Source organism: Nipponia nippon, unplaced genomic scaffold (genome assembly GCF_047370975.1).
Source record: "Nipponia nippon isolate SJK-2023a ecotype South Korea unplaced genomic scaffold, ASM4737097v1 scaffold_5, whole genome shotgun sequence".
Taxonomy (NCBI): Eukaryota; Metazoa; Chordata; class Aves; order Pelecaniformes; family Threskiornithidae; genus Nipponia; species Nipponia nippon.
Window position 1 is genome coordinate 78,669,534 of NW_028262369.1, and position 24,067 is coordinate 78,693,600.

At 36.4% G+C, this 24,067-nt stretch overlaps 1 protein-coding gene and 1 long non-coding RNA gene across 10 annotated transcripts in view; one reads left to right on the forward strand and one right to left on the reverse strand.

Annotated features, from left to right (window-relative positions):
* LRP2 (LDL receptor related protein 2) overlaps positions 1 to 24,067 on the forward strand; it is a 168,662-nt gene that overhangs the window by 48,814 nt on the left and 95,781 nt on the right. For all 9 annotated transcript variants that reach the window (XR_015698695.1, XR_015698694.1, XM_087731279.1 and 6 more), the window contains exons 16-34: positions 57 to 263; positions 1,961 to 2,163; positions 2,799 to 2,939; positions 3,883 to 4,086; positions 4,987 to 5,179; positions 6,296 to 6,421; positions 6,719 to 6,849; positions 7,611 to 7,748; positions 8,630 to 8,911; positions 10,090 to 10,329; positions 10,962 to 11,081; positions 11,466 to 11,582; positions 12,303 to 12,680; positions 13,578 to 13,826; positions 14,935 to 15,146; positions 15,630 to 15,814; positions 16,754 to 16,982; positions 17,932 to 18,109; positions 20,201 to 20,329. Coding sequence is in view for 7 of the 9 variants with exons in the window: in XM_087731279.1 (XP_087587405.1) it covers positions 57 to 263; positions 1,961 to 2,163; positions 2,799 to 2,939; positions 3,883 to 4,086; positions 4,987 to 5,179; positions 6,296 to 6,421; positions 6,719 to 6,849; positions 7,611 to 7,748; positions 8,630 to 8,911; positions 10,090 to 10,329; positions 10,962 to 11,081; positions 11,466 to 11,582; positions 12,303 to 12,680; positions 13,578 to 13,826; positions 14,935 to 15,146; positions 15,630 to 15,814; positions 16,754 to 16,982; positions 17,932 to 18,109; positions 20,201 to 20,329 (3,662 nt within the window). In the remaining 2 variants the exon portion in view is untranslated. The remainder of the gene's footprint in view (positions 1 to 56; positions 264 to 1,960; positions 2,164 to 2,798; positions 2,940 to 3,882; positions 4,087 to 4,986; positions 5,180 to 6,295; positions 6,422 to 6,718; positions 6,850 to 7,610; positions 7,749 to 8,629; positions 8,912 to 10,089; positions 10,330 to 10,961; positions 11,082 to 11,465; positions 11,583 to 12,302; positions 12,681 to 13,577; positions 13,827 to 14,934; positions 15,147 to 15,629; positions 15,815 to 16,753; positions 16,983 to 17,931; positions 18,110 to 20,200; positions 20,330 to 24,067) is intronic.
* Positions 2,179 to 24,009, reverse strand: LOC148052356 (uncharacterized). Its single transcript, XR_015698701.1, has 3 exons — positions 23,924 to 24,009; positions 3,840 to 4,060; positions 2,179 to 2,727 (listed from the first exon to the last, which is right to left on the reverse strand). It is a non-coding gene; the product is annotated as an uncharacterized LOC148052356 (long non-coding RNA).

The following is a 24,067-nucleotide window of genomic DNA, read 5'->3' on the forward strand; positions in this document are numbered from 1 at the left end:
GTAAAATCTCAAGGAAACATGGGACTTGTTTGTTTGTTTGTTTTCCTCCTTTATAGTTACTTATTTTTCTCAGACTGGGATAGTCTGTCTGGTGATCCTAAAGTGGAAAGGGCCTTCATGGATGGCACAAACCGTCAGGATTTGATAAAAACAAAATTAGGCTGGCCTGCTGGAATAACTCTGGATATTGTATCAAAGAGACTTTACTGGGTTGACAGCCGGTTTGATTACATTGAGACTGTAACTTATGATGGGCTTCAAAGGTAGGAGAAATATTATTCCTTGGAGATTACAGATACACTGATTATTTCTGTATCTAGTTCAAAGAAAGCTTTGTCTAACAAAATGAGATACACAAAGGATGAAAATTACAACATAATGAAGGTGAGGCACCTTGATATCTATGGTGTCATGCTACTTCTAGACAATCCTTAATTCCTCCATCATTCTATGTCCTTTTTCTACCTTGAATACCTATTGCACTTCTTTTACAACGTACTTTTTTATAGTCCACCACTACAGTACAGATTTTTATAGCATTTGCTTTTTATTATTTTTGAATTATATACATTGTCTTCCATCATCATTTCTTTGCATCTTTTTCATGAATGAATTTATTTGAAATATTCCACTCCAAAGCATCACTTTGTGTAATGGGTATTAAGCGCTCTTCTTAAATTTTATAAATCTTTGCTGTCAGAAATTAAGTCATAACACACCCTATTGTGATGCTGGGGAAACTGTATCACAGCACACAAGGAAGGAGTCCTTGAGTTTTTATGGGACTGTGTCTTATAGTATAGTGTTTAGAAGCCTGCTTATCTCTGCATCTGTGATTAGTCTCTGTTACTCAAGCACAAGAAAAAAATTGTCCCCTTTAGCATACCTCCTACATATGGACTTGAAAAACAGTCCTCTGCTCATTTGAGAAGTTTATTGCTCAATGTATTTTTTCCCTTACAAAATTATAAAAATAATGCCGGTATCTTTGCTCCGTTATCAGGGTTTAGTAAGACAAGAATGTGTTTAGTAAAATCTCTGGTTTTTGGTGATAAAAACTTATCATCACTCACAGCAACACCAAAAATCTTGTAGATGTTGTGCAAGTGGGCAAGAGGCAATAGCGTGGTCTGCAAAGAATGTTAAAATACAGCTTACTGTCCACTTGTGTCGCATCTTGCATGCCTACAGCATGAACCTAAATCACCCAGGAAACCGTTAGAATAGAGCTGTAGAATTAATCTGATTTTGTAGACCTTTCTTCATGACTCCATGGAAATAATATTGTAGTGTTATTGTTATGTATTGTATGAGGACTTAAATGTCTCTTTTTGTCTCCTAATATTTATCCACAAAAATATTGTCACAATATCTTGCATAGAATAGATACAATTTATTAGCATTTGGTTTTCTTTCGTTTGGTATGGATGATTAGTTCAAGCCAAAGAAAGTTGGGGGTTTTCTGTTGTTTTGTTTTGGTTTTGGGTTTTTTTGTTTGGTTGTTGTTTGGGTTTTTTTTAATGCATACATAGGATTTTATTTTTGGCCAGTGGCTGTTGCAGCCATAAATTTTTTACATTCGAGGTTTCTTGAGTATTTCATATTGCTACAAGATGTCTTCAGTTTTCCTCTGTTTGGCCTCTTTCTCTGATTTTCTCTCAGTAATTATGAATATTTTCCTACATTTTTGAGTTGTTGTCTTTACTCACTGTGTTTTCTTGGAAATTGCTAACACTTTTGGTTGCTCTGTTTTCACTGCTGTATCTTTTATGTTTGTGTACCCTGTATGTTTAACTTCATCTCTTCAGTTCATTTGGTCTTTTTCATTTGTACTTTGGCAGCTTCTATGTAGAAGCAAAAGCCAGTGAATGAATTAATAATCCTGTATCCTTTCCTCTGTAAATAAAATTATTTTCTGGATAATATTTTGCAAATAATTTTAAAACCATCTTTATAACAGGAGAACAATAGCTCATGGAGGCTCACTGATTCCTCATCCATATGGAATCACTTTATTTGAACACAACGTTTATTTCACTGATTGGACCAAAATGGCAGTGGTGAAAGCTAACAAGTTTTCAGAATCTAACCCTCAAGTGATCTACCAGTCTTCACTGAGACCTTACGGAGTGACAGTTTACCATGCTGCCAGGCAGCCATATGGTAAGACAGTAAATAGATTATTAAGAGAGGTTTAGGAACTATCTTACCACAAGTTGGTAAAAATTATGAGACTGTTATTTTGCTGTAAAGAACTAATAACTACCATACATAAATTTGTATTGTAAAACTGGACTGGTTTTTACCACACAGGGGTTTCATCCAGCTCCTGTAGCTAATGAACAGTCAAATGCAACATTTAAGAGTGGGGGGGGCTTATTAAATGTATCGCTATTTGGAGGAGTCAAACTTGTGCTTATGAGCAGTTTTTGTGTTTGGGACTTTTTTTCTCAACACTGCAATGAAGGCGCAGTTGGAAGAGGCTACCAGTGTGAATGAATTCTGTGAGATATAACTGAAGCAGATCTATATGCAGAAAACTGTAGCCCAGATTATGGCCTCGATGCCGTGTGCTGAGTATCTCTGTACAGAGCTGAATACCTTGAATGCCGGTTAGCTCTGATGTGATTTTGGTGCATTCCAGGGTAGAACTGGTGGTGTATGATTTCCGTGTGATGTAATTCCCACAGAGTCCACATGATTTATTGTGGATGTTGAAAAAAAATCCTGAAAAATCAAGGTAATGATGCCATTAGGTTAATAGATGAATTTATAATCCTATCTGTATTACTTTGCAGTAAGAAATCCTTGTGGAAGTAATAATGGGGGATGTGAACAGATCTGTGTTCTCAGCCACAAAACAGATAACGATGGACTAGGTTATCGCTGTAGATGTGTACTCGGCTTTGATCTACATGCAGATGGACGACATTGTGTTGGTAAGAAAATGCCTTACGATTGATGGAAATAACACTATTCCATTAGTTCTAGAGTTATTTCTAGAGCATCCTTCCTCTCTTCAATAGCTTTGTGGGTTCAATACGCCAAGGACTTCGTGTTTTTCCATCACAACTCTTGCTGGCAGGTTTAAATATAATAATTTCTGCTGATGTTCATTTCAAGGCACAACTTAAACTCACCACCTTTTATGAGCATTTTAAGAGTTAGACATGGAATAATGTGTAGACAGCAGTATGATTAAGGTCTTAATCCTGAAAGCAAGCATTGGTGCTTGCTAATATGCAGATTTTGCATTATTTTGAACACGTAAGCCTGCTTTCCTGTGCAGTAATGTGCAGATTAGGTTGGTATTCTCCCTTTGAACACATACGGCAAGAACAAGAGATTCAGTTTTGGAGCTGTGGACTTCCATCGGCAATCTGCTGCTTCCTGTTTGAGTGCAGAATTGTCACTGATGGGAGGTTTACCATGTGTATCTATTGGCAAATTAAGCCAGATATGTTGTCTATAGTTTTACTATTTGACCTTACATTTACTTGGCTAGCTCAGATATGGTCTGGTTATATGATGGCTCCACAAACCCTGTGAGTTATTTTTTTTATAGATGATTGCAAAGAGGTGAACGTATAAGATGATTTCTGCTTCCATAGGGATAATGTTTTCTATAAAGGTGTATTAGGACCACAGTAACAATGCAAGAGGAATACCTGACCACATCACCTGATATTCTGGGTTGGGTTTTGTTTTTCTTCTTCAGTTTTTAGGTCTGTGTATATTTAAATTCCTGTTTTCTCATTCTTCTTTTTTCTATTTCCAGGCTATTAGTGTTGCCAAAGGAGAATAAAGCTTTACAATTAATTAGTGCACAATTGTCTCACCTTGTGAATAAGTGAAGAATGTGTCTGATCTTTTCTTTTGCAGCTGTGCAGCAGTTCCTGCTGTTTTCATCCCAGCTGGCAGTGCGGGGGATCCCATTCAATCTCTCCACCCAGGAAGATGTGATCATACCTGTAACAGGGAGCCCTTCATACTTTGTCGGAATTGACTTCTATGCTCAGGATGACACCATTTTTTTTTCAGACACAAGTAAAGACATGATCTATAAACAGAAAACCGATGGTTCAGGTGAGAATCATTCTTAGGAATTGTAGAGTAATTGTGATAAGGAGAATAGAATATATATTTCAAAAAAGAAGCACAAAAAGTCACAGTGTGAGATATACAGATAAATCTCAGTGTCACCCTAGTAATCTGGAAAATGTTTGTCAAAAATGTTTGTTCAAATCATATTAAGCATGTTGAAGTCTCCTGTTCTTTGACAAACTTGCTGAATGTGTTTGGGAATGAACTATTTGTAGCACTTCTCACAGCTAGCATTTGTCATCACCAGTCTGTTTATGCAGACTAGTATGCCTTTCAGTAGTATGATGAAACTGAGTTTCTCTTTTTAATTTCCCTATCTGGAGAGCAGGATGTTTGTTATGATACTGTAATACAGAAAAAGAACATTATTGTTGTGAGATTTTTGCAAGTCCTATTTGTGGTAGTGGGAAGAATGTTTCCTTCCAATTTATAATAATGATCAAAAATATTAAGTCACCATACAGTTTTCTGAGCTTGCTTGCTGCCTTGGGTCAGAGTAATGGTAGACTGCAGCTGACCATTACTACCATTGCTATGCAAAGAGTAGGTAAGGTCTGGCTGTTGAGCAAGATGACCTTACTGACCTTTATTCATAAAGCTCCTCTCAGTGTAAACTTAGTGACAGATTTTTCTCTTGTCTTTGGCTAGTCTTTATTTCTCCTCTTTTGGGTTTGTGCTCCTGTACCTCCTTTACCTGGAGCAAAGAGCACACTGCCCCCCCCCCCCCCCCCCCCCCATCTTGGTTATTTGTCTTTATGTTAAGTAGCACAGAGGCAGCATTTTTACCAAGGAAACCACTAGTTTTGAGAACAGGATACTGCGTTCATGTTATTTCCTCTGTGCCTAAACATTTACAATCATTATGTGTGTTATAAATTCTAGGAAGAGAAATCCTGACAGCTAATAGAGTGGAAAGTGTTGAAGATTTGGCCTTTGATTGGATCTCAAAGAACCTATACTGGACAGACCCTCGATACAGGAGCATTAGTGTGATGAGGCTGGCAGATAAATCTAGGAGAGCTATCGTTCAGAATTTAAATAATCCTCGATCAATAGTGGTTCATCCTGTGATTGGGTAAGTTTAGCTTTGATTCTCACTTGAAACTATATGAACAAATTTATGGTTTAAGCAGAATTGATGAGGTTAGATTTACATCTCATTCTGGATTTCTGGTTTTTATTTGTGTTCTTTTCCAAAATACCATCTCTTTTCAGTTCTCTTGTCTTTATTTTGTTTGATTTATTCTGGCCTAGAATTCAGCACCCAGAGGAAAGGGCAAGGTGATGCAGATTCCACATGAAAGAAGCACTCAAAAGAATTCTCTTCAAAAGAGAATTCTTTTACTCCTGTGTGTTGATAAACAGGCAAAAGAACTTTGTTTCTTTGTATCACTCACATTAGAAAGCTATTTCTCATAGTTGAAAGATAAAGTTTTCTGAATTATTTTTAATATATTTTCAGTTTCCAGAATGCTAACCTTGTCTCCTTTATTTTTTTCTATCTGAATTTCTTTATTTGCAACATATTAGATACTACTGGCTGTATTTGACGCAGACCTTACTATATGATTCTGTGTACGTGAAATGAAGCCCTGCTTTTCTTTGATGGAAATGCTTAACGTCAAATTCAATACTCTGTTATTTGGCCATGCCAAAACAGCATTTCTTTCCCAGCATAGTTCAGCTTCCTACTGCCATACTACTGAATTTCTTAATCCTTGGATATTGCATTTTCATATTTAGTAACCAAATATACTATTTTGGAAGTAATCTCATAAGAATAGTGTTGAACTTGGATCCTTGGATATCCCAACCTTTTTTGTTTGCTGCTTTGTAAAGTTATTTAACACTAATTTCAACTCTTTGACTGTAGGCATAAGTTAAAAGGATCGGGAGAAAATTCTTTGTAATGTTCATGTTTACTTGTAAGTATTACCTGAAGATGCATTTTTGCTTGATTCTTCCTCCCTCTTCCAAAGATTTTTGGAAGTTGTTGTACACAGGATAAATATTAACTCTTGGTACCACTAACAATTGAGGAGAGGGAGAGGGTCGACATAAAATTGTATTTTTTTCTTTTTTAAGGTATGTAAAGATGTGGTACAAAGAACAATGTTAATACTGTTCAAACGTTTGCTCTGTTTAATTACGTTATATCACTGAGTTTGTGTCTTCTGACGTGTTCTTTCAGGTATATATTCTGGACAGATTGGTTCCGTCCTGCAAAAATCATGAGGGCCTGGAGTGATGGATCCCATGCCTTGCCAATTGTGAATACAACGCTAGGCTGGCCTAATGGCCTAGCCATTGACTGGAGGTAAGGACAACACAGAAGACAAAGAAGCTTTTTGAGCAAATGTGTTTCTTCCTTTAAATTGTTAGGGATTAAAAATAAAAGGAATTGTGTCAGATTATGTGCACTGGCACTTTTGTATTGAAGACCTTATTTTTCAATTTGTTGAAAAGCCTGTAAAATGTAAGATTTTCTCAGAATCCCTCCCCGCACCCCCCAATAGCCTCTTGTCAGGTTTAAGATTATTATTTGAGAAAATCTTAGCGCTTCCTAATGGACATAATGTCATTTGAAGAGATATGCCATTTTCATTATTTCTAGTTCTCTAAGGCTGTACTGGGTGGATGCCTTTTTTGATAAAATTGAGCACAGCACCTTTGATGGGCTGGACAGACGGACTCTTGAACGTATTACTCAGATGACCCACCCATTTGGCCTTACTATTTTTGGAGGTAAGTCTGGCATTGAAAAATATTATCTATTATTATCACAGATTTTTTTTTCATATGATGATCTGTGAGTACGTGACATAAAATAACATGGCCTTTGTAATACTGCTTTTCCTATAAAAAGCACTGTTGAAAGTTTCTATTAGAAATATATATTTAGTACTTCCTGCTTGTTTTTAAGACTGTTTTTATGTATATTTGTGTTTAAATAATTTGAGGCAGACCAGGTAACTCTTAGTGCAACGAGGCAGATATGCTGTACTAATTATGGCTTCCAAGGTGGGCTACTCATGTTGGACAGAAAAGGTAAATCACCTCCCTGGAGATGATCAGCAATTTCAGGGTTTTATTAATTGTATGTAGAATTTATCACTGGATTTATGTTGTGTGTGAAGAAAGATGTCAGCATCTAACTCCTTTTGATTTTGTGTAAAAATATCTTCAAAAATGTGCTAAAATTTTCTGGAAAGTTGTCTTAATGAATGATTTTAAAAGTGTCTTGGAATTTGAAATGTCAGTTAAGTCTGTTATATCTCAATTGAAGTGAAATCTGAGAGGGCTTGTTTTTCTAAGTTATGTCTGCCTACGAGTGAAGGACTTGCTTTGACTGCATTAGTGGTAAAAGCCCTTTTGCTTTTTTCATGAAACAGTTATGGAAAATTATTAAATTTACATGAAAAGCCTTGCAGTTTTTTCTCGTGATGCTTGATCTTTTATGTCATATTGCTCTGGAATTGTTATATATTAAACGTCTTTCAAAACAGGTTATGCCTATTTCACCGATTGGAGGCTTGGTGGAATAGTTCGAGTGAGGAAGTCTGATGGAGGAGAGATGACTATTATTAGGAGGGGCATTAGTAACATTATGCATGTTAAAGCATACGATGCTCATTCCCAAATAGGTGAGCTCTTTTCTTGTACAAATGAAAGACATGAAGTAGGGAATAAGGGACAAAATATCAGGACAGCAGGTTTCCACTCTCAATTTTAGAAATGGCTTTACTGAATCGTAACTGACATGCAGGGGAGGCAGCACAGGCACTTGCAATCACATGTTGTATATTTCACCGTTTTGTGACTGTGTGCTGTTTTCCTCCACCACTTCTGCTACTTTAGTTAATAACCTTGTAAAAGGAAATTATGATTCCATTGTATTTTGTATAATTGTATCACCAATTACAACCTTGTATTTCTCTCTTTCTGGTAGAAGTTTTAGTTAAACTGATTTATTTTGAGGAATTGGATAAACGTTTATTAATCAAACCACTATTCTTAACATAATCACTGTGCATAAGTCTCTAATTTTTTTCTTCTTTTCACTGCTGAATTCCATGCAATTCTGTGATCTAAAACAAGGATTTGGTATTGTAGTTAATTTAGTAAAACACCCAATGCACTTATCAAACCGTGTTCTAAGGCTCACCACCTATTTGGTGTCCAAAGATCGGATCAGGTCTCCCAGCTTTGCTCAGACAAAGGTCCTCATTTGTGGTAGTATACTTGTTTCCAGACAGTTGCTGAAAATTGGATGAAATTTAATAGTGTGTTCTTGGCTTCCGTAAGCATTTGTGTCAATGAAGAGTATACGGAGTGTGGGACTTGATGACTTACTGCTACTGTTCCTGTCAGTGAACTTGACCCTGTTCTGCAGCGTATGCAAAACCAGGATTTGCTATAGCATCTTTTTATTGTAAAACATTCTTTTACAGTTACTATGCACTTTTAATAGTTCCCAAGCTGTTGTCAGTAGTGTATACATTGATCTTCTCTATCACTTTTTAAGGATCTAACTACTGCAATAGAGGAACAAATCCCAATGGAGACTGCAGCCATTTCTGCTTCCCAGTACCAAATTTTCAGAGAGTTTGTGGTTGTCCTTATGGCATGAAGCTGGCTTCAAATCAGCTAACATGTGTTGAAGATCCATCCAATGAGCCACCCACTTTGCAGTGTGGCTCCTACTCATTTTCCTGTGGTAATGGAAGATGTGTGCCTCGGTACTATCAGTGTGATGGTGTTGATGATTGCCATGATAACAGTGATGAACAAAACTGTGGTTCTTTAAGTAAGTAATCCCTGTAATTTTACAGTTAGTCTTTGTTGTTTGTTGTTCAGAAAGTTTGATGGGTCAGTCTGATTTTGTTGGAATAAACCCCAATTTTTTAGGGTGGCATCTGTGGATAAATCCTGAAATCTACCTGGGAGATCAGTTACTTTGGAAATTATTTGGATAATTCATGGGAATATGGGATTCAACACTGGCCACCTAATGAATACATGAAAATATTCATATCTCACTAGTTTTCAAAATTCAATTTACAGAATAACAAAAATTTATCTTCTAAAGAAAAAAGTTGTCTTTATTCTTAGGTTTTTTGTACATTTTGAAAGACATTGGAATATCACTTGTCTTATTGTGATGCATGGGGAGGGACAAACCATCTTAGTAAAGATGAAGACATTTAAAAAATAGCACTGTAAGAAAAATAACAAAACCATATGCATTGTCTAACTTTCCTCTAAGATTAGAGCAGCACCTTTTATTTCATTTAACGTCTGGATAGAAATTGTATGGTTTTCATTATATTTGGGAACTTCTGAGCTATTTGTTACATCTGGATTTTTACAGCAAAGTGGATTAAAAGCACAATGGTTCATTTCCTGGTTTTACTATAAAGTGTCTCACACAAAATATTTTGTTGATCAAGTATTGAGTGAACAGTGGGATAATTACAGTTGATAAGATATTGAAGAGGGGCTTTTAAGACATATTTGGTGCTTCTTTGTTCAGAATTAATTCTTTGTTTTAAATACAAACAAGAAAAGAGGACGTATTAATAAAATGTGCTTCTTAATGCATAGGACTAACTAGTATGACTAAACTCTCTTTCTTACTAGTGGGTTACTTTAGAATAACTAGAATGCCTTTTGGGGAAAAGGAAAGTGTAAAGCAGATGGCTACTTGAAGAAGTTGTTTTTCTTGTTCTTTAGATTGTTTTGAAGTGCTTAACAATTTAGCTTTTTATTGATTCTTGCAGTTTAAAAAAGCTTGTAAGTATTCTGTTCAGTTCTGCAGCATGTTGGCATGACAGACACTTTCATTTTAAGGAATATGTGCATTTTAGAATTTGATGCATATTTTAGACACTCTGTAAGTATACTAAATGTACTGAATAATCTGGCAGGGCAGACAAGTTTTGGACATCTTTATGACAGTGTCCTCCTATTTTGTTTTTTATTTAGACAATACTTGTGCTTCATCAGCTTTTACCTGTTCCAGTGGACAGTGTATTCCAGGTCGTTGGCGTTGTGATAAACATAACGACTGTTTTGATGGCAGTGATGAATTACATTGTCCTACACAAGGGCCCACCTCATGCCCTGTAACCCTGTTCACCTGTGATAATAGAAGATGTATTCCTAGGATCTGGCTATGTGATACTGATAATGACTGTGGTGATGGGTCAGATGAAAAAAACTGCAGTGAGTATCAAAACTGCCTGTTGTTTTTCAAACGACTGTGTATATCTACATAGATACGTCTGTTGGTGTAAGGATGATAAATGAAATTAGGAAGAAAGAACTAATATCTAAGTTAGACTAATATTTTGCAGTCCATAAGGTGTGGAAAACTCATCTAATTTGAACTACCAGAGCCAAGTAGAATGCAGAAAAATAATTAAAATATTAAAAGGAGCAACTGTGATAGTTATGGTGCTGCATAATGTCATCCACTACAATTTACAGCAAAAAGCAGCTAAAACTTAGATGTTCTAAGAACTTATTTAATGAGTGATCTCAGTAATGACTAATGGTGTAGTCAGCTAATCTGGTCTGGAAGTTTTTGTCAGAAGAAAGACAGTAGTTTTTCCATATACTTTCTTTAGAGTTATTTGCCACTGAGTGGAATCTTTTGTTTGTTTTGCATGAGTCCAAGCCTACATATGAATAAACAATTACCCGATACTAATGTATTAGTGCTTGTAATTTGTATGATTACTAGTTGCTGCGTTACATGCTGCAAGTTAGTGATGTGTCTTTCTACTGTCTCACTATTATGCTGATTTCAGAAGAGAGAAAAGAAACAAACCTGCATTTATTGTCATTCTTAATAGCTTTCACAGGTACTTGTGAACCCAGGCAATTTCAGTGTCCGGACCATCGCTGCATTGACCCATTCTATGTCTGTGATGGAGACAAAGACTGCATAGATGGTGCTGATGAGCGTGACTGCAGTAAGTGTAACTTCGTCTGTTGAACGCCTCTTTATTGTTTCCTCACTCTTGCCCCCTGAAGGGTCTTTGGTGACCTCATATTTCCAGCTCCAAGATAGCAGAATGCATAATAAACCTATCCATAATTAACCCTGTTTGTGATGCTTGTTTTAGCATTTTAGTAGGCCCTTTGATCTCTAGGCTGGTTGCAGAGGGCTGAAATCTGTTTCCTCTGTTTTCTGTAGATTCCCAGGTGACTGCATTTTCTGTGTCCCAGGGAAATCATGGTCTTCAGTGGAACTTGGACTTCTGATATCATACCTGACTTGGGCACCTGTAGAAAAATTGGGTGCAGTCTAGCTCTGTAAAATAAATAAATAACATCAATATTTTTCTGCTTTGTAGTATATAACTGCAGTGCCACAGAGTTTAAATGTCTAAGTGGAGACCAGTGTATCAGCACTTACTACCAGTGTGATGGTGTTTTTGACTGTAATGATCACTCAGATGAGACTGATTGCCGTAAGTATATTGATGCTGAAAGAAAGGCTTCTGTTATTAGGTGATGCTTCTGAAAATTTCCTCTATCTGCTATATCAAATAATTGGCACTACTGTCCTTAAAACCTCAAAATTCTGTTTAGGGAAACTTGTCTATAAATTGTTTTTCTGAGCAGAAATTTCAAACACAGTAGGTTCCAGCTCAAGAGTAGATTTTTCTGGCAGAGTAGAGTTTGCGTTCCTTTTGGCTCTAACGTTTTGTTTTACTTGGCACCTCAGTCTCGGGATTTAAAAGTAAAATTAAGTAGTCTATTCATCTAGAAAATTGAAAACCTTGTATCCATGAGAGTTAGGCTGAAACTTTTCCTTGAGTAATTTTTTACATTTAAGTTTGTTAAAATGTTGCAATGCAGGGTGGTGAAAACTAGTTTCAGCAAGTAACTTCATATTGCTTTGGGCATGTACATAGATATCAATATACATAGATACCAGTATGTGCTTGCTCAAAATATAACAATAGTTGAACTGCCTTGTTCACCATATTATAAAGTAGGAGTTAAATTGGTCAGATTCTGAAATGTCATGTAGATTGACTGACAGCGATTCTATGGCCTGATCTAAAAGCAACACAGTTCTTAATAGTATTGTAACTACTTATGCAAGAGATGCACTGAACATAGTGATTTTGCTTCTCTGTCTAAAATTGAAACAGCTTCTGAACTGTTGAATGTCACTGTTTTAGCTACAAGACCACCAGGGATGTGCCACCAGAATGAATTCCAATGTCAATCAGATGGCAATTGTGTTCCTGCTAACTGGGAATGTGACGGCCATCTTGACTGTGCAGATGGCTCAGATGAACATCATAGATGTCCTGCCAGGACCTGTCCTCCATCTCTTTTCCGCTGTGATAATGGCAACTGTGTCTATCGAGCATGGATCTGTGATGGTGATAATGACTGCAGGGATATGAGTGATGAGAGAGATTGTCCTACTCAACCCTTCCGGTGCCCCAGCTGGCAATGGCAATGCCCAGGTCACAGCATCTGTGTGAATCTGAGCAAAGTCTGTGATAATTACGCCGATTGTCCCAACGGAGCCGATGAATCCCCATTGTGCAGTAAGTTACTGTTCAAGCATCTACTATAGCCTACTATGTGCTACGGCTTCAGAAAGAAATGGAATATTCGGTATGCTGTATTTAGTGCAGCAACATTTCTAGCAGAAATTGTAAGCATGCTGAAATTAGAACTCATGTTACTAAGTGGAACTTGCTTGCGGAGAAAGGAGGCTACAATGATGACTGATGAATTCATTAGCTATGTCCAATCATGTGCTCTAAATTCAAATGTGACTTCCACTGACTTCAATATAGGTTTTTATATAGCAATATGGGAATGAACTTTGTGTTCCTGAACATACTCACTAAAGCATGGTATGCTTTAAGTTCAGATGAAATGTGATTCAGTCCTTAATATTTTCTTTCAAATTTCTAACTTCAAAAATCATGGAAAAAAATCTAAAAGCTCGCGTGTAGCCAGAATTTGTGTTTATGTTGATTATTAATTGATTTAAGCATAACCTTTTTCTTTCTTTCCTTCTTTCCTTCTCCTTCTCTTTAATCAATGCACATTCTCAGATGAACCTCAGCCAGGTATGATTATAAATGATTCTAAATTATTGTTTATTAATACAATTTTAGGTTTGGAGTGGTACAGTAAATTTTTGTATATTTCTAGTTTTGAAAAATTTTTATAAATGCTTAGACAGCTTTCTGTTTAGCATTCATTTAATGGGATTCAGTAGTACATACTATGTTGTTACCTGCCTTTGTGTGCATTGTATGTATTATATTTTGCATGAGGGCCTCAGTCCAGTCTCACATTGCATAACTGATGATTGCGCGGTCATGTTTTAGCAGCAGTCTTAGGCTATTAATACAATTGCAAAGTATTAAATTAAGCATAAGAAGCTTTTGTTAACTATTTGCTTATTTCCTTCCCCAACCCCATTTCAGATCAGGAGAGCTGCTCTGACAATAATGCCGGCTGCACTCATGAATGTATTCAAGGACCCTTTGGAGCTCAGTGTACCTGTCCTATTGGATACCAGCTTGCAAATGACTCCAAGACCTGTGAAGATATTAATGAATGTGACCCACCAGGCTTTTGTAGTCAGCATTGTTACAATGAGAGAGGGTCTTTTAGGTGTTACTGTGATGAAGGATACATTCTAGAAACCAATGGGAAGACTTGTAAAGCAGCAGGTGAGGAACATTGATGTCAACCTAAAGAACGACAACAGTGTCTGGAAAATGTCCAGCTTTGCCATTTTCATATTGTTCTCTTCTAAAAGAGCTGATGTAAACAGCCACTTAAAGTTGTTCATGGCAGATGAGCTTGAGTATTAAAACTGTCAGCTGAGGGGTTAATTGGAAACTATTATTTCCTTGAAATAATATATTTAAATTAACACTGTAATTTTTAACCCTGGAATGGTCAAAAATAATATTCTGGAGAAAAGCAAGGCCAGGCACTTGTAAGGCATAGATTAAAATTTGCTCTTTATAAAGTTCAATGCTCACGGAGTGTTTAAATCCCAGCCTTTCACAAGACTTACCCAGTGCCTATACCATGCTTTGCTCATTTCTAAAGAGCAAACAACACTGACACAGCCTAGCTGTCTGTTCTCTCTCTCTTACGTAGTACACTGACAGTACAGAGGAGTCAGATACCCAGTGGAATTTGTCACCACAGGTTTCCCCTTTTGTGGATATACTCAGGTTGCGGAAGACTTGCAATTTACCTGCAAATGTTTGGCACTTACCAATAGGGAGTTTCTCATAGTTTGCTGTCTTTATGCTACTCTTCAGTTGTTTTTCAGCGGCTTATCAGTGTAAGCTGCCGCACAGCAATCTAACCACAGCAGCGTATGGCTTGCCTGTAATCTGTTTATTCTCCTTCCTGGTCCCCATGCAGTCTAAAGGGGGAAAAAAGAGCAGGCTGGCTAAAAAGGAGGAAGAGCCAGGCTGAGTAGAGTAACTGGTGGTACAAAGAACTTTGGGGTTTGAATCAGGACTGGGAGCTGAGAGCGGCTTATGGAGGAATGAGGGCTGGATGTCAGCAGCAAACTGGTTGGATGTTGGGAAAGAGGACCCGACGTCCAGATATGAGACTGGAGTCAGGATGGACAGACTGGATATGATAAAATATCTTGGCTTGAGAATTGATTCGAATTTGTCCTTTCAAGATGTATGTCTAGATACAATAGCTTTGACGCTATAAAGCCACGTCAAATTACTCAGTGTTTCTTTTTCTTACAGAATTACTGTTGAATAGCTTATTGGTTTATTTTAATTTCTTTTCCTTTGACAGAGTCTGGGAATCTTCTTTTGCTGGTGGCAAGTCGTAACCAAATTGTTGTGGACAACATCACCTCTCAGTCACACAGTATTTATTCTCTAGTTCGGGATGGGAGGAATATTGTGGCTATTGATTTTGATTCAGTCACAGATCGTATCTTTTGGTCTGATACAACACAGGATAAAATTTGGAGTGCTTATCAAAATGGGACTGACCGAAAAATAGTAAGTTTCACTGAGTTATTCTTGTCTCTTCGTTGTGGAGAGAAAATGAAGACACTCTATCTCCAGTTAACAAAGGGGAAGAGGGAAATCCCAATATAGTAAGAGGAGACCTAACATAGAGTGAAACAACTTTGTAGATACTAAGCCAACGTTTCCTATAGCATTTTGAAAAAGAAAACGGAATGCTTTCAAGAAGCCCTTTTTTAACATCAGGCTGTAAGTTGATTTTCATATTAGTAGATGCTAACTTCTTCAATAGACCCACTGAAGTTAGTAGGAGTGTTTGGGTATATGCTTTGTCAGCGCTTTGATTATGTACATTGTGACTCACTCTGCATAAGAGACCTAGAAAATGTTGGAGATTTGTTTCCTTATTTTCCATATCTATAGAAATAGAAAGGGTAAAAATTTAGTATCAACTAGTTTGTTCTCTCTCTCCCTCTCTCTCTCCTTTTTTTTTTTTTTATTTTTGTTATTAAACAGGTATTTGACAGTGGTGTCACCGTGACTGAAAGTATAGCAGTAGATTGGGTAGGTCGCAATCTTTACTGGACAGACTTTGTTCTGGAAACAATTGAAGTCTCTAAAATGGATGGGAGCCACAGGACTGTGCTGATTAGTGAAAATATAACAAACCCAAGGGGACTAGTGTTAGATCCCAGAATTGAGTAAGATTTTTTTTTTTATGCTTTGTTTTGAAAAGATGCATATTTTATGATGTAACAACATTCAAATTTGAGATATGCCCAAATTGTATTGTAATTGTAAATGACAAGTGGAAGAGAAAACTTAAGACAATTTTTTAAAATAGTGTGTTTGCAGGATTGATTTAATATTTAAAGTCATATGGTAATTATCTGTAACCTGTTGCTCTGTTTCACTGTAACAAGATGTTTTTTTTTTTTTTTCCTGTAAAACAGATTTTCCTACATTTGTTTCCTAGTTAAGAACTATTAATTCAAAATTCTGACGTATTGTTATCAGTTGGTGGTATATCACAAACTTACGTGTAATACAATGTGATATGCCTACCTGGCAAGGAACAGATTCCTTCATAGCCCCAAGTCTAAAATAATTATCTATACCATATTAATGTTATCACAAAAGCACCTTCCTGTTTCAGACAACAAGTGACATAGAGTAAATCGAATGTTCTGATTTGAACTGTTCATGTACAAACTTCTACTGTTTTTTGGGCTCTTCAATGCCTTGAACTCTATTTACTGCCAGCCATGTGGGGCTCTTCAGTTATAGAACTGTTAACTTTATCAATGCATGCCTATAAAAGTACAAACCCATATCAAATTATTATTTAGCAACTGGAGGATCAGATTATAATCAACATTGGACAACAGTGATAATGGTAGCTTCTATATGCTGCTATTATTAACAAATGAAAACGGCAGTATAAGTATTAGAGTTTTTACAACAGAAATTACGGTAATAAGTAAGTATACTGCTGAAATGAATAATTTCAGTATCATTGTGTAGGACTTCTCTTAAAACAGTTGTTTCTGTTTTTTGGGCTAATGAGTCTTTGTGTAATGTTTCTCAATAGGCAGATAGGTTTTTTTTTTAGATTGGTAACCACAAGTTACTTTTTTCAGTGCTCATGTAATGTTCTGGACTGACTGGGGCCAAAACCCTCGAATTGAAAAAGCCAGCATGGATGGCAAAATGCGAACAGTGATTATTAACAATAAAATCTACTGGCCCAATGGACTCTCCATTGATTACCCAAATAAACTTCTCTATTTTGCTGATGCTTATCTTGATTATATCGATTTTTGTGATTACAATGGAAACAACAGACGACAGGTGGTTGCAAGTGATCTGGTAAGACATTAATAAGAAATCATTATTTTCCCATGTCCTTACTGATAGTATTTAAAAAAGTATTTGCACTGTCATAGACGGATGTATTTTTCTTCAAAATACTTAGGGGAAGCAGATATGAAGTATTTTAGCTGCTTGCTATGGCTGGAAAAAGAATTGCATATCCTATTTACAGTCTCTCAGGAGATCTTCAACAGAACCTGGAGCTTAGTGTAGACTTGGTGCTTTAGATAATTCTCCTTCATTCTGTCTGCATGCATGAAGTCTAAAGGTGACAGCTTTACAGCTCTTAGAGGCTATCTCCCAATGAAGTGCTGCTGGCAGCTTGTAGCACTGTCCTGTACAAGCACAATAGTTCAGATGTTCCGTTCGTACACATAAGCTGGTATAAATAACCACAGATATATTTTCAAGAATTGAACCTTGGGGCTTTTATTTTTGTCTAGAGAGACAAATCTTGTGAAATAGGAGCCAGTGCCATCTTTCTTGCCCCACTCCTAGTTTTCCGAAATTTATATAAGCCACCTTTTTTAAACCTCTGGTAAATTATAGGGGAGCTTATCAGAGATGCAAGGTCTTGACAGGTCCATAACTCTCACTAGACATTTCCTCTTGTGCCCTTGAAAAATCTACAGTTGGGTCTTTATCTGTTGGTTCCCTGTGTTCTGCCCTACAGTTAGACTGCTTTGTTAATTCCTCATGCTGTACATCTCACAGGGTCTATTTAGCATTTTCATTTTAAACAAATGTATATTTTCCCCATAATTAATGTCTTGGTTTCAGGCAGTAGGTGATATTTCATGTTCTTTTGCTGAAAAATATCTTTTGAGACACAGCTGCTTTTTTTCTTATTTTTTTTTAAATTATGCTCAACTCTGTTGTTACTTCATTGCAAGCTTTACATATACAAATCTTCAGAACTAAGTTGGTAAACATCCTTGCCTTTTAGATATTGCAGCATCCACATGCTTTAACTGTCTTTGAAGATTTTGTGTACTGGAGTGACCGCTATACTAATCGAGTAATTCGGGCCAATAAATGGCATGGAGGAAACCAGACAGTTATGATTTATAACATTCACCAGCCTTTGGGGCTTGTCGCAGTCCATCCTGTAAAGCAACCTAATGGTAAGTTAAGCAAAACAACTTTGGTAATTACAAAAATAAGACATGCAGTAATGTCATGTATAGACACTCCTGGAATCAGTCTTGTCAGCAAATGAGCTAGGTTAAAACAAGCAAATAATTCATACTATTGACTTGCAACTGAAGGTCATTTCAGCCTGTCCAACTGCTGAACCAGCCTGTCCAACCTGGCGTTTAGGGAAAGTAACCTAGGCAGCATGTAAGCATAATGACTAGCCAAAAAGAATAATAGGGAAGTAGTACGTGCTATTTTCTTGCACTTTGTTTTGAATGTTTTTATAAGAAAATGGGAGCATTTTTGGAAAGCATTTTAATTTTTAAAATTTGTCTCTGTGGCATACTAGACCCAGTTCCTTGCATGTTAATAATATCATTCTTTTCTTTTAGACAAGATTACTGTCATCATCCTTCTCTGAAAGCACTTTTGCATTGTTTTACTGAATGAAATAATAATAGTAAATAAACCCCTTCATTGCATTCAAGATTCCCTCTGAGATCATATACAGGTGATCTTTTGCAGCTGAAAGGCTGGGGGGACAGGAAGGAATTTTTTTTTTTCCTTTCTTTCTCTTTCTGTTAGGTAGAGTTATCTTCTAAATCAGACTTCTCATGTCATTTCATGGCATGACTTGAAGAGTGGGAAATATATTGACACGAATATTGTCTTCCATTTTCTGCTGTATTTCTTATGTACGGAGTGTTTCTGATTAATAAATATTACAATGGCTTACATTTTTTTTTTTTTTTTTTTTTTTTCTCCTTGAAAACTTTCATACCGGGGAGGGCAGAGACTTGCATCTGAGTAAGGCGCTAGTAATTTCAGTGCTATATTTGTTTTGGAACAAAACCTTCCTCAATCATATTCAGAGCTAAAGCCACTTAGCACTCTTACTACAAATTGTTCAGTCACCAGAGGGCATGAGTAATTCGTACATCATAGTTCTGGTTTAAGAGGTTTTATTTTACAACCTAAGGTTTAAAAAACTTTCTACCACTGGTGGAGAAAATTGTTTATTTTTCTTCATTGTATTAAATTAGTACATTTTATGATTTTTCATTTACAATTGTTCTGTTGTACTTTATGTGGCCAGCCAGAGAAGAAGGGAATAAAGCACTTATAGCAAAACATGCTAATGTTTACAAATGAATAAATAATTATTTGCTGATTGAAATTCCAGATGCAGTATTAAAACTGTCATCCACTCTCCTTTTTTTGTAAATCATTAGATTTTACACCAACTAGAGTTTGGATTTGTTATAGTGATGAGATCGATAATTTTCTTACAGTTTGAGTGCTGAGTTTATGCCATTGTTTTATTGTCATCTTGTTAATTTGTTTTCAGTTCTTGTTGGTTTTAATATTAGGAACAATTGTGTCATTTACTGGCATTTCCAAGCCTCTTAGAAATTGCAGCAGGCCTTATTCTAAGGAAATACTCAAAATCTGATTTTCATTTTCTTAGGAAGATGGCTTATCCTGAAAAATCCTCTTCAGCAGCAAGTTTGTGGACATGATCTAAATGGTTGAATTTTACTGTATAGTAATAATAGCAGTCTGTAGAGACCTTCTTCATTGTCTTTTTTACCTTTTACAAGTGGAGACTGACAGTTTCAAAGTGATCCAAGAAATTATGCATTGAACTCCCACTACCTTTGAACAAGATGTAGGCAACTATTTTATCTCTTTAGTTTTCTCCAAGCTTCAGTAAATAATTTAAAACCACCTGCTAGAAGAGTCATAATGATCAAAGACTGAGAATCCCACAGGCCTCCTGGTGCAGTTAAAAAAAGTTTGAAAAGGAGTTTGAAGGATTTTCTATGATTTTTTTTTTCCCCCCCAAAAAATTGAAAAGGCCACTGTGATAATGGTACTGGTTTTACATGAGAAATTACATCCTGTTACGAGTGTATTGTATTGCTTGTGGTGCTTGTCAATAACTTAATTTTTCAATTTTAAGGAAATAGCAAAACTGATTTACTGCTGGGTTGATATTACCAGTAGCAATGAGATTGAATATTCTTTCCAGTCACTTATATTGTTACAGTTGCTAATACTTTCTCTTGTCTTTTCAGGTATCAATTCTTGTGCATCATCCCCCTGTAGCCACCTCTGCTTGCTTTCTTCATCTGGACCACTTTTTTTTTCCTGTGCCTGTCCTTCAGGGTGGATGCTTTCTCCTGATAACAGGAACTGCATGAGAGGTAGGGCAGTCATAATGAGAGATGAAAAAAAAAAAGACCTGACACTGTCAAATCCATCCCTCTGTCAGGCAAAAAGCACGCTTCAGATCTGTGGGCTGCTGCTCATGAAATCAAAGTTTGGGGCCATTCCAGGCAGACTTCATTTAGACACATGGAATGTACTTGGCCTGAAGGTTTGGAGCCAGGTTCTGGAAAGAACTCAGTCAGAGATTCAGATGCTTCATTTGGGGAAAATGGATGAACTCAGTTTTCTTTTAAGCACTTTAAAGAAGCCACATTTAAAATTTCTCAACACATTGAATGTTTTGCTGTTGGAATACACCTGGAAGGAGCTTAGTATCAGTTAAGAATGAAAACATACTCTGGCAGAATATAATGAGAAGGACAACAAATATTCAGCCTGGAAACCTGTTTTTGAGAATTGCAGTTGTAAGAATGTTGGGATGCAGGACTAGAAGGGACTTTCTTGGTCACTCAAGTCTTGTTTCCTTCTTGTCCTTGACTACCATATCACATGTCCCCTTTCACCAGTCAAGCTCCAGTTTAAGGTTAATTCAGTTTCTTGCCCCTAAGACTCACTGAACCTCACAATTTTGATATTTGGAAACCTTCTGATTTTCTGTTCAAATATAGTCTTTCCCCAGTTTATGCCCATTTCTTACGCCATTTTTGTCCTTCGGGATAAGTAGCATCAGTAGCTCTCCTTCATCCCTGGTATTGTTCTGCTGTACATATTTGAAGTGACTATCACATTCTTTCTCAGCCCATATTTTGCTAAGAAGTAAGTCACGATGTTTTGGTTTCCTCCAATCAGGAAAGATGCTCTCCCTGTTCCTTATCACTCTCTTCAGCCTGTCTGAACTAATGCATTTTGGAATTCAGCTCAAAATTTCACAGCTTGAGCTTTTTCCCTCCCCAGTGTTAAAAATTAGTATGCTAAATGCAGGAGGTCTAGAAACACAGCCTAAAACTACAGATGCTACAGGTGATGCAGCTGTAACAGAGCTAACCTTTGCAAACAAAACTTCATATCAAAAAGTACCACTGAACTTTCTTTGAACAGTCCACAGACCTCAAAGATTTGTATAAATCATTTAGCCAATTCATTGAAAAAAAGTCACAAAAATTCAAATTACTGGCAGGCAGTTTGTGACCAGAAATTTGACCCGATAAATTTTGTCAGATGAAGCATTCATTATTAATTTTTCCATCAGTTGTACAGATATAAAGTGTGTGTTGGTGCCTCCCTAATGAGGAAGCTTCAAATCACTGAAATTTAAGTAGAAATTAACTTTGGGATGAGCTAACACTAGAAATCTGCCAGTCAAAAGATCCTTTTCTTTTTAAACTATCTAAATTTTAAAAGCCGTATCACGCTGCTTTCCTGCTTGATACGTAGCAGTGTGTTCTTTGAAGAGCTGTATTGCAGTCATGTTTTTCTTAGCAGCAGTAAGAGAATTACCAATTTATATAATCTGAAATGAAGTGCAAGTTTGTTTAATCTATTAAAAAAAAAAGAGGGTTTCTTTTAGAAATTTATACTGGTTTTAGTATGTGCAGGCTTATAGAGGGATCATGATGAAAGAAATGGAACATGGCAGTGATGAAGTACATGCATGTGTAGAGGCTGACCCAGTTCTGCCACTGAATCGAGCTATTGACAGTTCTTATCTTTATTTCCCACATGTTGCAAAGTTCCCTGTGTCTACTTAGGTACAGTTGTGGCCCCTTTATAAATTACATAATTGCTCAATATAAATTGTGTAAGAGAGAAATAAAAACATACTTCTGTAAAGCAGAATTCCTTTAAACTGTATGGGCTTATTTTTTTCTTTTTAGATGGAACTTATACATTTAAAACAGTATGTAAAAAATATCTACAGATTTTGGGAAATTTGTAAAATAACGTATTTGCTGAAGGCCTGCACATCAGAAAAAATTATAAAAAATATGCTGATTCCTTTCGTGTTAAAAGATTTTAATTATTGCTAATTATTACAAAGGAACAGGCATTTGCCATTTCTTTTGTAATATTTACTATTATCCTTATCCTCGCTGTCATTGTTTACTTTAATAGGCCAGCACAAGCTTTCAGAAGAAAGATTAAACTGAGCTGCATGCATTTGGTTGCCCAGTGTCTCTACAAAACAATGATATTGCTGGTCTCTGCCTACTTAGTTTGCATATTAAATACTGCTAACTTCATGTTGATGGAGAGGCATTGATTCTAGGATTGCACCATTTCTAACTTTACATAAGATGAAGAACGCTAATATTATAAGATTGCCTTTGCACTTATTTTAGCTTAAACTGCATTGCAGGTTGATATTAAAGGTGGTAATGTAGCAAGCTGGCTTGGAAACAAAACAAGGGATTTGTGTATATTAAAATCTTGTATTAATACCATAAATTTGCATATTTAATATAATAATACATGAATTTTATATGGATTATAATTTGTCATGTAAACCTGTATTGAGTTTAAGAATTGCAGAAGTTATATTAATGTCTGTCATCTGATGAAGCTACACAGATTTTAGATCTCTATAGCTCAGCAAATTTGCTCTGTTGTCCATTATACGAATGAGGAATAATCAGACTCTAGAGATTTGCATAAGTGTTAAACTTAAGGAAGCAATCAGCAAAAAATTTCCTTAGAATATAATGGGTTTAAATGAGACTATCAAACTTCTGAAGTACGAACAGTCTAGCCTAGAGAATTCACATATCTGTATTTCAGCAGGATTCAGTAGTGTTGTACTGTGTACAATTAGAAAGGGAATAATGACTCCAGGGTCTCGTATACATTGGAACAATTTCACGTGAATTTAGCTGTTCTTTGCATTTTATAGAAGAGCACTGGCATGCCACATTCTTAGGAGGAAAAAAAATGGAAGAAGTCCAAGAATTTCGCAGGCAGAGCTAGCTATATATAAGTTTGCAGGCAATTATTTGCCAAAATGTGATTTTTTGTGCTGAGACAAATGATATCTAAGCTTATGTCAAATTTGACAAATTGTTCCAGCTGCCAGAGAGAAGTATGGAGAATAAGTTTTGAGACATGCAATGATGCTGTGGTTTGTGGTTTTTCATGTCAAACTTTTCACTGCAAAATTTATATAAACGTATTAAGCAGCCAGTGAAGAAAATCAAAACAAAAAAACAAAAAACCAAGTCATTGATCTATTATAAAAGAGGAAATGGGTTACTACTACATTCTATGCAGCAGCAGCAGCCCAGTTCCCTATCAAGTGGTAGCTTGTGCCTGTGGAGAAAAGAGGCTAGAATTTGTTTTCCAAAGGCAAAAGCACAAGGAAGAGGGGAACTGATATTCAGGAGATTCTCTTTCCCTGCTCCCTAGCAGATGAGAAATGAAGTTGCTGACTGACACTCTACAGCTCTCCAGTGCATTTTCTCAGATCACCTGACTAGACGCTCTTTGTTAATAAGATTTAAGCATAAGGGTACAAGTTTACCTAAAAGTAAATATGCTATAAGGCAGTATGTCTACTCCCTTAGAGATAAAACAAGAAAACACAGTACTGCAGTTATATTTAATAATAAAGGTCAGTAATTGCTGCTGTGACATTGTACCTTGCTTGTGAATCCCGCTCAATAGGCGTTAGAACCCATCTCAGGCAGGTCCTGGAGAGCCCTCAGAGCCTTGTCCTGCTGGTTCCCATTCTCAGAGATTTGAAAAAGCTGCTCAGAGCAGCTGCATGAATATACTTTTTCCCT